The 15791-nt window shown below is 49.7% G+C and overlaps 1 protein-coding gene across 1 annotated transcript in view; it reads left to right on the top strand.

The window, feature by feature from the left end:
- The window catches only part of FHAD1 (forkhead associated phosphopeptide binding domain 1), a 157539-nt gene that overhangs the window by 107954 nt on the left and 33794 nt on the right, over positions 1-15791 (top strand). The window contains exons 19-24 of the mRNA XM_021668394.2: positions 2084-2257; positions 4286-4511; positions 6071-6155; positions 9657-9763; positions 12172-12331; positions 14375-14507. Coding sequence (XP_021524069.2) covers positions 2084-2257; positions 4286-4511; positions 6071-6155; positions 9657-9763; positions 12172-12331; positions 14375-14507 — 885 coding nt within the window. The remainder of the gene's footprint in view (positions 1-2083; positions 2258-4285; positions 4512-6070; positions 6156-9656; positions 9764-12171; positions 12332-14374; positions 14508-15791) is intronic.

Raw genomic sequence — 15791 nt, forward strand, 5'->3', positions numbered from 1 at the left:
GGGGACTCCCCATTTACCAGGAAAATCCAAGGAAGTACAAGTACAGTCAGAGAGTTGTTTGTTTGCACATTATTTGTACACACAGAAGAGCAATCAAAGATTGGTTCCATCTATATAGGCAACATGGAAAAGGGAGAGAGGAGAGAACAAAGTGATTTCAAGCGCATTGGGGCCGGTGAACTTTGTTCTCCCGTCGTTGGACAAGCTGCTGAGTAGCCGGCAGGGAGCAAAGATGCCAGGCTGTGTGACTGCCCATAGCAGGGCCGCTTCACAGCTCTTCAAAGAAACAAGTGCAGTTTGTTGTGGATTCTCTGGGACACCTGGGGCGCGTCACTGAGCTGTGTGTGACAAGCTCTTCTGTGGGATGCCTGCCTGTGTCCCCAGTGAGCACCTCCTCGGCCAGGTCTGCTCTGCTGTGGGATTTCCCAAAAGTAACAGTGAGGCTAAGACCCTGAACAAGAATCAGACAGAGTTAAGCGGAGGTACACGGAGGGTGCAGCAACTCCCAAGCGAGGCTCGCGGGAATAACACGATAAAACGGCATAGGTATTTTATTTTTTGAAAAAAAATGTTTTCTTTCCTGATTACAAAAAAAAAACACACTTGTCATTCTAGAAAACTTGAAAAAAAATAAACCAGAAAATCACTCCGAAGAAAATAATAACTAACAGAGTGCACTGAGCACAGTTGCCGCTATCAGCATTTTGATGTGATTCCTTCCAGACCGCCTCTGTGTTGAGCCCCAGCATCGACATCGATAAATACCCATTTATTACGAAGCTAGTGATTTACGGTGACACCGTGCACACTGCTATGGATGCTCTTTTTGATATTTAACATGTGACGTGTCAACCTTAAATCGTGAGATTCTCTAAGTATAGAGTTTATTCGGGCTCAGAGCTTGAGGACAGCAACCCAGAAAACAGACTCCGAAAGAATGGGTCAGCGTTTCGAAGCAGGGAGGTGAAAGTTTCACTTTGATAGGCAGTGAACAGGATCGTAATGTCTTCCACACAAGGTCAGCACATGCAGTTATGGCCCTTTGGTTGGTTACAGCTTGCTACATTCCTGGGAAAAATTGCTTTAATATTCCAGGATAAGGGGTGGTCATCTGAAGGAGTCTTATCTCTGGTGCTGCCAGGGCTTTCCCACTCATTTACAGAAAGGAACAGAAGTTGTAGATGAGTGCTACGTGACCCAGGCCACACAACCGCATTCCTCTCGAGTCTCAAAATAATTTAAGGTTTCAACTGCTTTAAGTTTAAATGATTTTGGCCAGGTGCAGTGGCTCACACCTATAATCCCAGCACTTTTGGGAGGTCAAGGTGGGAGGATCACCTGAGGTCAGGAGTTCAAGACCAGCCTGGTCAACATGGCAAAGCCCTGTCTCTACTAAAAATACAAAAATTAGCCGGGCATGGTGGTGGGTGCCTATAATCCCAGCTACTCAGCAGAAGAATCGCTTGAACCCGGGAGATGGAGTTTGCAGTGAGCCGAGATCGTGCCAGTGCACTCCAGCCTGGGCGACAGAGTGAGATACCATGTAAAAAAAAAAAAAATTTGAATGATTGAATTTTGCATAGAGTGTCTCAGAAGAATAGAATGTTGACTGTGAAAGAGCAAAAGAATGGGTTCCAGGAGGAGGGACAAGAGGTGCCCAGGACAGGGGGCACCTGGAGCCCTGGAGGAAACGGGGTATCCTGGAGGCAGGTGTGCAGTGAAGGAGAGAAGGCACTCAGCACATTCATCCTGGAGAACAGATTTAGAGACAGACATGACAGCCCTCTTCAAATATTTAAAGGGCTGTCTCGTAAAAGAGAAATAATACGTACTCAACGAGCTCCAGGTGACAGAACTGAGCTCAGAGACCAGAAATCACAAGGAGACAGATCTCCGCTGAATATAAAGACAAGTTCTCTAATAATTGGAACCTTCCAGAGAAGGCATGGACTTTGTACTTTCAAAGGATCGACGGAATAATTAGATGGTAGACTTTGCCCCGTCACTGAAGGTGGGGGAGAAGGGGGCTGGGTAAGTATGTATTCCTGAATCTCTGTTATTTTGCTACTTGTTTTTTGTGTAGGAAATGGAATTAAAAGAGCAAAAACAGGACATTTTAAATAATAAATTAAGTGACGCACTGGCCATGGTTGAAGAGACTCAGAAAACAAAGACAACTGAAAGTCTAAAAACAGAGAGCCTCGCCTTGCAATTAAATGAAACATTAGCTGAACTGGAAACTGCCAAGACAAAAATGGTAGGTCGCTGCCTTCCGGGAACAGGAGACTTTTTCTCTCCATGGAAGATTACAGTGCTGTGAGAATGTGTGGTTTGGGCGGGGGCTTCTCAGCCTCAGCACTGCGGATGCTCTGGGCTGTCCTGAGCATCTTAGGTCATTTAGCACCATCCCTGTCCCCTACCCACCGGATGCCAGGAGCCCTCTCCCCACAGTCATGGTCACCAAAAATGCAGACAGTGCCAAGTGTTCCTTAATCACCTCCTAAAGAGAGTATTGGTTTAGAGTGAAAGGTACACAGAACTAGGATGCCCTCTCTGCAGGGTGTTCTGAGACGTATTTCAGGGTCCTCACAGGATCAGGGAGAACACTCAGGATTTAGTGATCAGTGACTGTTCCGCCGGCTTTAAGACAGTGTGTTAAAGTGTAGACTCAGCATTCGAGGCCCTCCACAACCGGGGCTGGATGTTGCATTCATTCTGTCATCCATACGTTCAACTGACAGGTTTCTGGGCAAGGAAGTAATGCAGGTTAATCTGTCAGAAGAGCACAAAGTAAATTTCACGAGGGTGTGGCGTTAGAGAAGACAGCTCTGGGTGTGGCATGTGGTATAGACCAGAATCATAAGGACCTGACCTTGGCAGGGGCGGGGGGAGGCATGGGAGGGAGGGAGTCGCTGGAGAGAGTTACAATGGCAGGACTTGATAACGGCTGGCGGGACGTGAGCGCCAAGGAGAGGTCAGTGCCAGAGGAGACTGCACGCTTCAGGCCAGGGTGCCTGGGGCATGATGGCATAGGGACAGCATAGGAATGGGAGTCTGGAGGTCTGGGATCATTGTCGGGGGGTTTTCTTGGAGCAATCCTTTTTTGGAACAGAGGAGACGAGGAGGAAGGCAAGGATAGGGCATCAAAGTTCGAAAGCCCCCCAGCTTTGGGTACACAGTAGTTGTGGGAAAGAAAGCAAGACGAGAGCCTAATCTGGAAGGCAGCCTCCTGGGCAGGGTCCTTGGAAGAGCGAGCGTGTGTGTCTCGGGCAAAGAATGTACCTGTCATGGGGAGATCAGAGGCCACGGCCCAGCATGTCACCCGGGAATAGGGAGCAGGACAGGGTGAGGTTGGAGGAGCAGGCGGGCAGCGAGGAGGAGACACTGACTTGGAAACGCCAAGGGGAGCCTCAGGAGGGAGTGGGCGTGGGAAAGCAGCTGATTTGCCATTCGGGGATCATCAGTAAATTTTTGTTTTTAAGAAATGCAAGTTGTTTTTGTTTTTAAGAAATGCAAGTTCTGGCCAGGCACAGTGGCTCACACCTGTAATCCCAGCACTTTGGGGGGCCAAGGTGGGTGCATCATCTGAGGTCAGGAGTTCGAGACCAGCCTGGTCAAATGACAAAACTCCATCTCCACTAAAAAAAAAATACAAAATTTAGCTGAATGTTGCGATGAATGCCTGTAGTCACGCGTACTCAGGAGGCTGAGGCAGGAGTATCACTTGAACCAGGAGGTGGAGGTTGCAGTGAGCCAAGATCATGCTCTGCACTCTAACCTGGGTGACAGAACAGGACTCTGTCTCCAAAAAAAAAGAAAAAAGAAAGAAAGAAATGCAAATTCATTCACTTTTTCTTATGAAATTGTTCACTCATTAATTCCACAAATATTTGTCAAACATCAAATGCTGTGGTCTTGGCAGTAAGTAGAAAAAGACACATTTCTGCTGTTCCGAAGTTTACATTCTAGTGGGCATGAGAAACAAACAAGATTAAAGGCTTCAGGGACAATGAAACAGACACTGGAACAGAAAGTGTCTGGGGCTGCTCCCAATAGGTGGTCAGGGAGGGCCTCTCAGAGGAGGTGACGCTGGAGCTGAGCCCTGAAAGTCAAGAAGGCATCGACCATGCAAGGAGCTGGGGAAGAAGTTTACAAGGCAAAGGGAACAGCACGTGCTAAGGCCCTGGGGTGGGGCCCAGGTCAGCACCTGTGTGTGTGCAGAGGGGGCATATTCTTGTCATCATATCCAGCTCCCAAGATCACACTGAGTGATACTGTTTCCCAGATCATGATGGAAAACCAGCTAATCCTGCAGCAGCAGAGGGTAAAGGTGCTCCAGGATGAGCAGGAATCGCAGAGACGCGGGTTTGAAGAAGAGATCCTGGAATATAAGGAGCAAATCAAACAGCACTCCCAGACAATTGTGAGTCTCGAGGAGAGACTCCAGAAAGTCACTCAGCACCATAAAAAAATAGAAGGTGAGATTGCAACGCTGAAGGACAACAATCCAGGTAAGTCCAAAGGGAGGCCAAGGGAATCTTAGCGTTAGGGGTAGGTTCTGATTGTCCCATGGGTTCCAACGGGCTGATGGTTAAGAAAAGTGCCTCATTTGAAAGCCTATTCATTCTCTGAGGCCCCCTTTTGTTCTTGTCAAACAACGATGTCAGAAGCCCTCCGAGGCCCAGGTTCAGCAGAAGTCATGGCAATGAGTTGGGACATCCTTTGTGCCGACCCAGTGAGCCGGCGAGACACGCGGGCTACCAGGGCTGTCAGGGCCATCGAGAGCAGCGCAAAGTGGAATCATCGTTTCCACATGGAAACAGCTCGTGCAGGGGCCTTTCAAAGGCTTCTCTCTGCCATCGACCTTTTGCATCTTGACCAATGCACTTTAATTACCAGCCAGGATTTGTCCCTTAAAAAATAAGCCCAAAAGAGGCTGAAAAAAGAACTCAGACTTGTGAGCACTTATTGGCCCCAAATGGCCAAGGTAAGTTGTATTATTGTAAAGATATTAAAGCTCTGGGAGAAAGTTCTGGAAGTAGAGCACTGGGGCCAGGGTATCCCAGCCTCAGCCCTGTTGATATTTGGGGCAGGATCATTTTTTCATGGATGGGACTATCCTGGGCACTGTCAGGTGTTAGCAGACTCCCTGGCCTCCACCCACCAGATGCCAGCGGCACCCCTACCCCAGTTGTGACAACCAAAAATGTCTCCAGACATTGTCCAATGTCCCCTAGAGGCAAACTCACTCCTGGTTAAGAAACACGGCTCTAGTCCCCAGCAAGTTGGCAGGCCATCAGGACTTACTACATTCATTGATTCGTTCATTCATTCATCTCTCTCGGTGAAGCTTCTGTGATGTTCCAGTCTCATGTAGGCACTCAGGATCCAGTGATGGACAAGCCAGTTTTTGTCCCTGTCATAACAAAATTATTGCCCTGACAGGTGATCCCGGATGAATAGGGCACCGTGATGAGGACGAAAAGCGGGGTTCAGTTCCCAACCCAGAGTCCAGGTCGGAGGGAGAGTGTTTGAGATTGAGCTGGGACCTGAAGGGTGACTGCATCTTTGTCACCCCTACACTTAGGCCAATGTGCACTCCACAAATGTTTGTTGAAGGAGTAAACACATGAGTGAACACGTGACGAGCAGTGAGCCAGGACACCAGAGGCGGCGCACTGAGGTGTAAGTGGGAGGCAAGGAGAGGAAGGCGCTAAACACAGATTCTTCTTTCGAGAGAGGTTGGCAGGCGGTGGGACCAGGGGCTGAGGCCGCACTGCTCACCAGCTTAGCCGAGTGATCGCCAGCTGCTTCCATCACTCTGGTGCCCCTTTCATCATCTGTGAGTGGACTTGATGGTCCCTGCCTTCTACAGTAGCTGGAAAGATCACATAGCCACACGCTTGGGGAGAGCCCTCAGCCCGTGACACAGAACACGTGCGGGTCTCACAAGGCGGAGAGGGCTGCAGGTGGAGGCAGGGTTTGCAAATTGTGAAAGACACAGGTGCGCTTGTAAGCAAAGGGGAAGAACGGCCTCCTCTCACAACGTTCACGTGTCCCTCTGATACAGCCCACAAGGAAGAAAGGCCACAGGACCCTCCGGTGGCTCCCACGACGGACAGCAGTGCCAAAGACATGGCGTGCGAACACCTGATGTGAGTACCTGTGGGTGTGTGAGCGCCAGGCATTCTCACGGGTGCCACCTGGGTAGGGGGGCAAACAGGAAACCAGCCCCTACCTGGGCCATATTGTCAGAAGCCAAACAAGGAGCCCAGCCTGCTGCCTTCCCAGTGCTGCTTACATTTCCCCATTCCTTCAGCAAGGCAGGTGGTGTCGTGGAAAGATTTAGGTGGAGCTACATTCAGACCCTCAGCCTGTTTTCTGCTGTTTATAACAGAATACCCAAAACTGAGTAATTTGTAATGAAAATGAGTTCATTTCTGGCCAGGCACGGTGGCTCATGCCTGTAATCCCAGCACTTTGGGAGACTGAAGTGGGCAGATCACAAGGTCAGGAGTTTGAGATCAGCTGACCAACATGGTAAAACCCTGTCTCTACTAAAAATAAAAAACTTAGCCGGGTGTAGTGGCAGGCACCTGTAATCGCAGCTACTCAGGAGGCTGAGGCAGGAGAATCACTTAAACCCAGGAGGCAGAGGTTGCAGTGAGCTGAGATGACACCACTGCACTCCAGCCTGGGTGACAGAGTGAGACTCCATCTCAAAAAAAAAAAAAAAAAAAAAAAAAAAGGAGCTCATTTCTTACAGTTACGGAGACTGAGAAGTCCCAGGTTGAGGGGCTGCATCTGGTGAGGGCCTTCTTGCTGTTGGGGACTCTCTGCAGAGTCTGGGAGTGGTGCAGGGCATCACATGGCCAGCGGCTGAGTGTGCTAGCTCAGGTCTCCCCTCCTGTTTTTATAAATCCACAGTCCCACTGCCACGATAACCCATTAATCCACTGACCCAGTAGTCCACAAATCCATTAATCCATAATTGTGCCTTCATGACCCAATTGCTTTATAAAGGCCCCGCCTCTCAATACTGCCACATTGTGGGGTAAGTTTCAACTTGAGATTTGGAGGGGACAGACATTCAGAACATAGCAGATTCCAACCGGACACTTTCTAGCCATGTGACCCCGGGCAAGTCACACCGCGTCACTGACCCTTAGCGTCCATGTTTGTGAAGTAAGGCTGTACACGCCTAGCGCTTGAGAAAGCTTGCTAATAACGTTATTAGCTATTTTTCCCAGTAGGTGTTATAAGCAGACAGAGATTTCAAACAGGAGACCACTTGGTGGGGCGGGGTCCTGTAGGGTGAGAAGTTGAGGAATTGGCTAAATGACCTTAAATAAATGACCTCAACGCTCCTGACCCTGAGAGCCAGTGTAATAAAGAAGTCTATCCTCAAAGAACTGACAGTTTTCAGAGAAACAAATGTGTGAATGGGAAAGATCCAGAAAGCAGCACGTAAAGAAGGAGGCGCCAACGGGATGCAGAGGAGGGATTCAGAAGTCCGCCAATGGGAGAACCACCTGCCTCACCCTTGCACCAAATTCTAGTGACCAAAGTCTGATGTCACAGGGTTTTTACAAAAAGACAGAGATACACAGCCTCCCCATTGTGAAAAGCCCCCAACTCCTCCTCCTGTTTAAACTCTACAAACAGTGGTCCCATGACTTGGAGAAGCGTCAGCGCCACCTGGCTCTGCTGTGGTCCACTTCCTTAGCATGTGAGCAGGCTTGAGTTCTAAGGTTCTGTCCTCAAGCTGGAAGATTTGTGGTTGCAGCCAAGGACGCACTCGTGCGCACACACGCATGCACGCACACAGAGAATATACTATATATATGTAGTTATTTTCATTCTGATGATCGCCAGTCTTTTTTTGTTGTGTGACATGCAACCTGCCAGTGTTTTATTTTAATTCATAATAAACACAGTACCTTCTAAAGTCTGTATAAGGCCGGGCATGGTGGCTCACACCTGTAATCCCAGTACTTTGGGAGGCCGAGGTGGGTGGATCACCTGAGGTCAGGAGTTTGAGACCAGCCTAGCCAACATGGTGAAAGCCTATCTCTACTAAAAATACAAGTAGTCCTAGCTACTTGGAGGCTGAGGCTGGAGAATCACTTGAACCCAGGAGGTGGAGGTTGCAGTGAGCTGAGATTGCACCACTGAACTCCAGCCTGGGCAACAGAGCAAGACTCCATCTCAAAAAAATAAATATATATTTAAAAATGAAGTCTATATAAGAAAAGCCTGGATTTCAAAAGCCTGTGAACTCAAATGAAGTGGCATTAATACCTGCCCCAAGACTAAGGCTCCTAAGCCCGTTCCAGAAGGGCAGGACCTCCTCCCTGCAGCACACACATGACCTGTCTCCCGAAGGCTGCAGTTTCCCAACTTGCTGAGATGCGCACCCTGTGTTCTTCTGATCAAATCCCCCAGCAGGGCACCTCCCCTGCTGTTCCTACTGGGCACCCTTCACCCTTCCATGGGGCACAGCCCCCCTCCCATCAACCATTCTGAGTCTCAGGGTGCCAAAGGTGTGCTGCCCTCGGCGGGTGGTGGGGAGTTGTCCCCGCTGCTTGCCTGGTTCCCTAGGCCACTCTTCTGCGGGCTCCCCCAAGGACACCATTCATTCACATCCGGCCCCGCCTCTCTCCACCAGGAAGTCAAAGAGGCTGGTGAGAAAAGAAAGCCACACTGTCTTCCTCTCCTTCTTCTTCCCTGTCCCCGAAGAATCCCTGAACCTCCTCAAAATCGCCTTCCCCTCTCCCTCCACCGTCAGAAGCCCACAGGCACATCAACTCATGATGGTGGGCGGTGAGTGTCACTCTCACACAAGGCGCATTTGAGCCTCAGACTCAACTCAGCCAGATCCGTTGTTCTATCTCAATGGATTTTCTTTTTTCTTAGAGACAGGGTCTTGCTCTGTCACCCAGGCTGGAGTGCAGTCTTCAGCTCCCATGCTCAAGCAGTCTTCCCACCTTAGCCTCCCAAGTAGCTGGGACAACAGCCATACATCACTATGCCTGGCTAATTTTTTTGTTTTTTAAGATGGAATCTCGTTCCGTCGCCAGGCTGGTGTGCAGTGGCACAATCTTGGCTCACTGCAACCTCCGCCTCCTAGGTTCAAGCAATTCTGCCTCAGCCTCCCGAGTAGCTGGGACTACAGGTGCAAGTCACCACGCCCAGCTAATTTTTGTACTTTTAGTAGAAACGGGGTTTCACCATGTTGGTCAGGCTGATCTCAAACTCATGACCTCATGATCCACCATCACGGCCTCCCCAGGTGCTGGGATTACAGGCGCGAGCCACCGTGCCTGGCCTTTTTTTTTGTAGAGACGGGGTTCTGATTTATGTTGCCCACGCTGGTCTCAAACTCCTGGGCTCAAGTGATCCTCCAGTCATGGCCTCCCAGAGTGCTGGGATTACAGGCACGTGCCCAGTGCCCAGCCTCAATGTATTTTGTTAAATGAAAGTGCAACAAAAAAATTTTGTTTTAGAGTTTTTGAAGACTGTCCTCATCCCTTGCTGGGACTGGCATCTCATGGACCATTGAGAATCTCTTTGCATTTGTACTTGGTCCCTTCCTGACACTTGGGAAATAACATGGCGTTTGAGTGGAACTGACTTCACCTGTTTGTGAATTTCAGAGATGACTTACTGGCTGCTCAGAAGGAAATCCTGTCTCAGCAGGAGGTCATCATGAAGTTAAGGAAAGGCCTCACCGAAGCCCACAGCAGAATGTCAGATTTGACAGGTTTGAACAATTTCCTGTGTTTCTTGACATCCTGACCCACTAGAGAAAGGAAAGAGATGAGGCTTAAGAGTTGAAATCTTTGGCATAAGAAATCCTGCTTCCCTGTGCTGTCCCAGCACCCCAGGCAAGGCTTGAGCGTTGCACAGAGAGAGGACTCAGTACATGCTGCTTGAGGAGTTGAGTGAATGAATGAATGAATGATATGTGTTTCATGGCTTTGCTTAGTTCTGTGCTTCTCAAACTTCTTTGTCCAATCTTCCAGATGACAGGTCTCTGCTCAAAAGCCACTTCCTCCAGGAAGCCCTCCCTCACTCAACTTCACCAAACATAGCCAAGAGATCCTGCTATGCTTGGGCTCCCTTCGCCCCGTACTCTGTCTAACCTACCACTTAGCACACAGCAAAGCTACCTTTGACTGTTTTTTTTTTGTTGTTGTTGTTGTTGTCATTGTTTGTTTGTTTATAACTCAGGGTCAGCAAAAGCTGTATCCTGGACATATCCCTGATTCCCATCCTCCACTGAGTCCCTGACTCAATGCCAAAAGGCACAGGGCACATTCTCCAGAGGACTTTGGACCTCTGCACTGAAATGCAACTTTCTTCTTCAGGGAGAAGTTTCCTTTAGCACAGATTTGCTTCTGGAAGCAGAGGCTTGGAGGGCAATCCTGGGCTCTCCCTGCGGCAGGCCATTTTGCACAAGCCCCAGTGCTCACTAGCTTTGGGACTGAGGACAAGGGGGTCTCTCCAGGCCTCCTCTTCCTCAGATGCCAAGTAGAGACAATGTGACTTCTTCCTCGGATTGACGTGGACGTCAGTGGCTACCTAGAGTCGGGGCAAAACAACTGAGTTCTGTGCTGTTTGGACAGACCCAAACAATGCTGCCTTCATTCTCCCACTCTTCCTCCTTATCTCCGTCCTTTCACTTCTGCCTCCCTCTTCCCTGCATCTGATAGCAGCCTCTCTTTCCCATTCCTACTCTCCCTCAAGCCGAAGGACGCAGATAGACAGGCAGGAGCTGGAAGATAGAGCTAAGCCTGGGGAAGTGGAGGAAGGGAAAGGAATGCTCTTATCTTGCATCCGTCCCAAGCCCTTCAGTGGTATTTGCTCCCTGTAGCTGTAGCTGTTGCTGTTGCATTTATGGCTGAATTTTTCCATAATAGGGTATGAGAAAGTGTGGGGTAGAGGCTACAGTGTCCGATTCTTGAGGCGGGAGATGCTGAGCCCGATTCTGTATCTGCTCACTCTTAGTTGCATGACCTCAGGCAAATCTCTTACCTCTTTGAGGCTCAGTTTCTGCATCTGTGAAGTGGGGATGTTCATAGTAGCTATCTTACACCTATAGTCCCAGCACCTTGGGAGACCAAGGAGGGCAGGTCACCTGAGTGGTCACCTGAGTGATCCACCCGCCTCGGTCTCCCAAGGTGCTGGGACTACAGGTGTAAAGAGTTCAAGACCAGCCTGGCCAGCATAGTGAAACCCTTTCTCTACTGAAAATACAAAAATTAGTCAGGCGTGGTAGTGCATGCCTGTAATCCCAACCACTCAGGAGGCTGAGGGAGAAGAATCACTTGAACCCGTGAGGCAGAGGTTACCGTGAGCCAAGATCACAGCTTGGGTGACAGAGCAAGACTCTGTCTCAAAAAAAAAAAACGTGTCTACCTTGTAAGGTTGCTACACAGACTTGAGGTCATGTTCAGTAGAGACAACTGAGTTTGAGCTTCCCCAGAGCGAACGCAGAGAGCAGAATTCCACTGCAGGCAGTTTATCTGCGAGGTAATCCCAGCCAGAAACAACAATCCCAGCAGAGGGGGAAGGGTGGAGACTGGAAGGAAGAGAAAGCAAGTGCACGGTCAGTCACGTGGGCACAGGGGCCACTGGAGCTTAATTTGGCTGGGAATGCTGGGGCGTGAGGGAGAACACATGCGCCCGGGCTGCCCCACCTAAGGGGTGCAGACTCCAGCCCGCACCAGCCACTGGCAGGAGGTCGCCACACCTCTGCTCTTATCTTGCCCCCGTCCCAAGCCCTTCAGTGGTATTTGCTCCCTGTATGGTGGTCGAATAGCAGAGGAGGCTTCAGAGGCCTTACGCAGAGATGCAGAAACAGGCAGCTGAATGCCAGCGGGAGTGTCCTGAAATGCCAAAGGGACGCCGGTGCAGCCCTGCCAGCATCCACTGGTGCAGGGCGAGGGTAGGGCAGGAGCCCACGCACCTCATGGAGGCGCCACCACCAGCAGGTGACAGTTGCGTGATCTTGCTGTTATTTGCTGAGGTGCAAGCAGAACTCCTGGCTGTTCCTAAAGCCCCTGAGGATTCCCGGGGGGCGGACCTGCCTTGTGGTTCTTGTAGGCCTGGCAGATCTGCCGTGGCCCTTAGCGGAGCCCCCCTCACCGGCCCTCCTGTCACTCCCAGGGGAGCTGAATGAGAAGCAGAAGATGGAACTGGAGCAGAACGTGGCACTGGTCCAGCAGCAGAGCAAGGAGCTGAGTGTGCTCAGGGAGAAGATGGTTCAGATGAGCAGCCTGGTGGAAAAGAAAGACTGGGAGCTGGAGGCCGTCAAGGAGGCACTCAGGTTGGGTGGTGGTTGTGGGCGGTCTCCTGGTGTGGGGAGCCACTGAGCCTTGCACAGATAGAGGGCTCGGTACATGCTGCTTGAGGAGCTGAATTAATGAATGAATGATATATGTTTCATGACTTTGCTTAGTTCTGTGCTTCTCAAACTTCCTTGTCCAATCTTCCAGATTTTAAGCAGGTCTCTGCTTAAAAGCCACTTCCTCCAGGAAGCCCTCCCTCACTCACCCTCACCAAACATAGCCAAGGGATCCTGCCATGCTTGGGCTCCCTTGGCCCCTGTACTCTGTCTAACCTACCACTTAGCACACAGCAAAGCTACCTTTGCCTGTTTTTTTTTGTTTGTTTGTTTGTTTGTTGTTGTTGTTGTTGTTTGTGTTTTTGAGGTGGAGTCTCACTCGCTCTGTCACCCAAGCTGGAGTGCTTTGGAGCAGCCTCGACTCACTGCAACCTCTGCCACCCGCGTTCAAGCCATTCTCGTGCCTCAGCCTCTGGAATAGTTGGGGCTACAGGCATGAGCCATCACGCCTGGCTAATTTTTTTGTGTTTTTAGTAGAGACAGGGTTTCACCATGTTGGCCAGGCTGGTCTCGAACTCCTCACCTCAAGTAATCAACCACCTCAGCCTGCCAAAGTGCTGGGATTACAGGTGTGAGCCACCACACCCGGCCCATTGCCTGATTATCGCCTGCCCTCCCCACAAGGACAGGGTCTTTGTAGACCTTGCCCACTGTTGATTCCCAGTACATAAGGGAAATTAATATTTATTTAACAAATGAATAAACTGGAGGTGTCAGCTTAAAATATGTAATAGTGTCATTGTCCCATGGGTTTATCTTTAAAAATACCCGTGAGTTTGCATTTTTACCTGTAATCTTATCCATGTTTTAAAATGAGTCATGTTTTCACAAAAAAGCTTGAGTGAAATTGATGTTTTGTGGATATCTGGTAGCTTCCTGTGCCTCGTGGCCAAAGCAGATTCTCAAAGTTGCTAAAGGAGCAGACTCTAGACCCAGCTGCCTGGTTTCAAAGCCAGACCCTAGGCCAAGTGTGGTGGCTCACGCCTGTAATCCCAGCACTTCGGGAGACTGAGGTGGGCTGATCACCCAAGGTCAGGAGTTTGACACGAGCCTGGCCAACATATAGTGAAACCCTGTCTCTACTAAAAATACAAAATTAGCCAGGCATGGTTGCGCATGCCTGTCCCAGCTACTCGGGAGGCTGAGGCAGGAGAATCGCTTGAACCTAGGAGGCGGAGGTTGCAGTGAGCTGAGATCACACCATTGCACTCCAGCCTGGGCAACAAGAACAAAACTTCGTCTAAAAAAAACAGAGGCCAGACCCTTCACAAGCAAGGTGACTGCAGGCAGATTGCTGTGTGTCTCTCTACTTGTCTATAAAATGGGACAAGCAGAGTACCTAACTTGTGGGATTGCTCTGAGAAATAGAAGGGCTAGCTACACATAAAGTGATAGAAATGGCGGACATGCAGTGAATGTCCCTGTAAAGCCACAGCAGGTGTCCACAGCCCCAGTGTAGGAACCAAGGGCAGGTGCTCCCTGTCCTGGCCACTCTCCCATGAGTCCCCTGAAACCGAATTCTCTAGAAATCTGGGAGCAGGAAACTGAAGTCTCAAAAGAATCCTCTTTCCTATAAAAATAGAGCGCCATGGCTGGACCCCCTAGTTCACACCTGTAATCCCAACACTTTGGGAGACCGAGGCAGGTAGATCACGAGGTCAGAAGATCAAGACCATCCTGGCCAACATGGTGACACCCCATTTCTAGTAAAAACACAAAAATTAGCTAGGTGTGGTGGCGCACACCTGTAATCCCAGCTACTCAGGAGGGTGAGGCAGGAGACATGCTTGTACCCAGGAGGCAGAGATTGCAGTGAGCTGAGATTGCACCACTCTTCCAGCCTGGCAACAGAGTGAGACTCCATTACAAAAAAAAAATAGAGCTTCATTTCCTGGCCTTCCAATGAGTGCAAAAGTAATTTGTGGTTCCCAGAACCTTGTGCCATCCTCCTCTTCTCTGCCCTAGGGCTTCCCAAGAGAAACACAGACTCCAGCTGAACACAGAGAAGGAACAGAAGCCCAGGAAGAAGACCCAGATGTGTGACACCTCTGTGCAGATAGAGCCAGTCCACACCGAGGCCTTCTCCAGCAGCCAAGAGGTGAGTGCCACCCACCCCTGAGCACCTGGAAGGACGTGTTAATACAGGGCCCAGTGGTGGCTTTCTTTCCTTTTGAAGACATTTTCATCCTAAGTTCCAAAAGTATGACTTGCCCGTGTGAAATGTATAAAGTAAATCGCAGATTCCTGCCTGTTCAGTTGCAGTCACCAGAGGTCACAGCTGTCCACAGTGTGATGTGTGTGCCATGAGATCTTTCCCTCGCTGAGGCCGCCACGTTCTCACACGGTCAAGAAAGTGCAGTGGCCAAAGATCAGGCGTGGATTCACTCCACCTGCGTTCGAATCCCAACTACTCCACTTAGAAACTCTGTGAACTTGGGGAGGTCGCTGTGCCCCAGTTCCCTTTTCTGAGAGTAATGACCACCCCCACCTTATGGGTTGGTTGAGAAATAGATTTTATGTATATACACACCTGAATACACACACACAAACACACACAAACCCATACATGTAGATATTTACTTATTCATTCATTTATATTTATTTCAAGGCAAGGTCCCACTCTGTCACCCAGGCTGGAGTGCAGTGATACAATCATAACTTCACTGCAGCCTCAACTTCCCAAGTTTCAAATGATCCTCTTGCCTCAGCCTCCCTAGTAGCTGGGACTATAGGTGCATGCCACCACACCTGGCTAATTTTTGTATTTTCAGTAGAGATGAGGTTTCGCCATGTTATCCAAGCTGGTCTTGAACTCCTGGACTCAAGAGATCCACCTGCCTCAGCCTCTCAAAGTGCTGGGATTACAGGTGTGAGCCACCACGCCTGACTCATATAGATATTTGTTTAGTACATAATTTTTTTGCTAATGGTATCAAACCATGTACATTCTGCAACATGGGTTTATTTTTACAGACACTATTTAATGGGCATCTCTGCAAGAATATGAAGATCTGCCTCACCCTTTTATGTGGCTGTGTGGAATTCCACTGTGCTTCTTTTTTCCAACCAGTCCCCTCTGGAGGGACACCTAGGTTGTTTGTCCTCTTGTGCAACGCTGTATTTAATGTACTTGTTCTTCCTGAATTGTGCTTGATGGGGCCAAACTGCCTTCCCAAAGAGCCATGCAGTGAGCGCTCCGTGGCTGTGTCTTGGTAGCTGTTCTGTGCACCTGTCCAGAAGCATCGGATGGGAGCGTGTCTTTGAGTGAAAACAGCCTTTACTGGGCCATCCTAGAAGCTGGTGCTCACACTCTGTCCCTAGGCTGGGGCTGTGCTACTCCTCGTGATCCATAGCAGGCAATTGTGAGATGCAGTGGTTCCTC

The sequence above is a fragment of the Aotus nancymaae genome, unplaced genomic scaffold, assembly GCF_030222135.1.
Source record: "Aotus nancymaae isolate 86718 unplaced genomic scaffold, 86718_ANA_hifiasm-v0.15.2.pri h1tg000053l, whole genome shotgun sequence".
Taxonomy (NCBI): Eukaryota; Metazoa; Chordata; class Mammalia; order Primates; family Aotidae; genus Aotus; species Aotus nancymaae.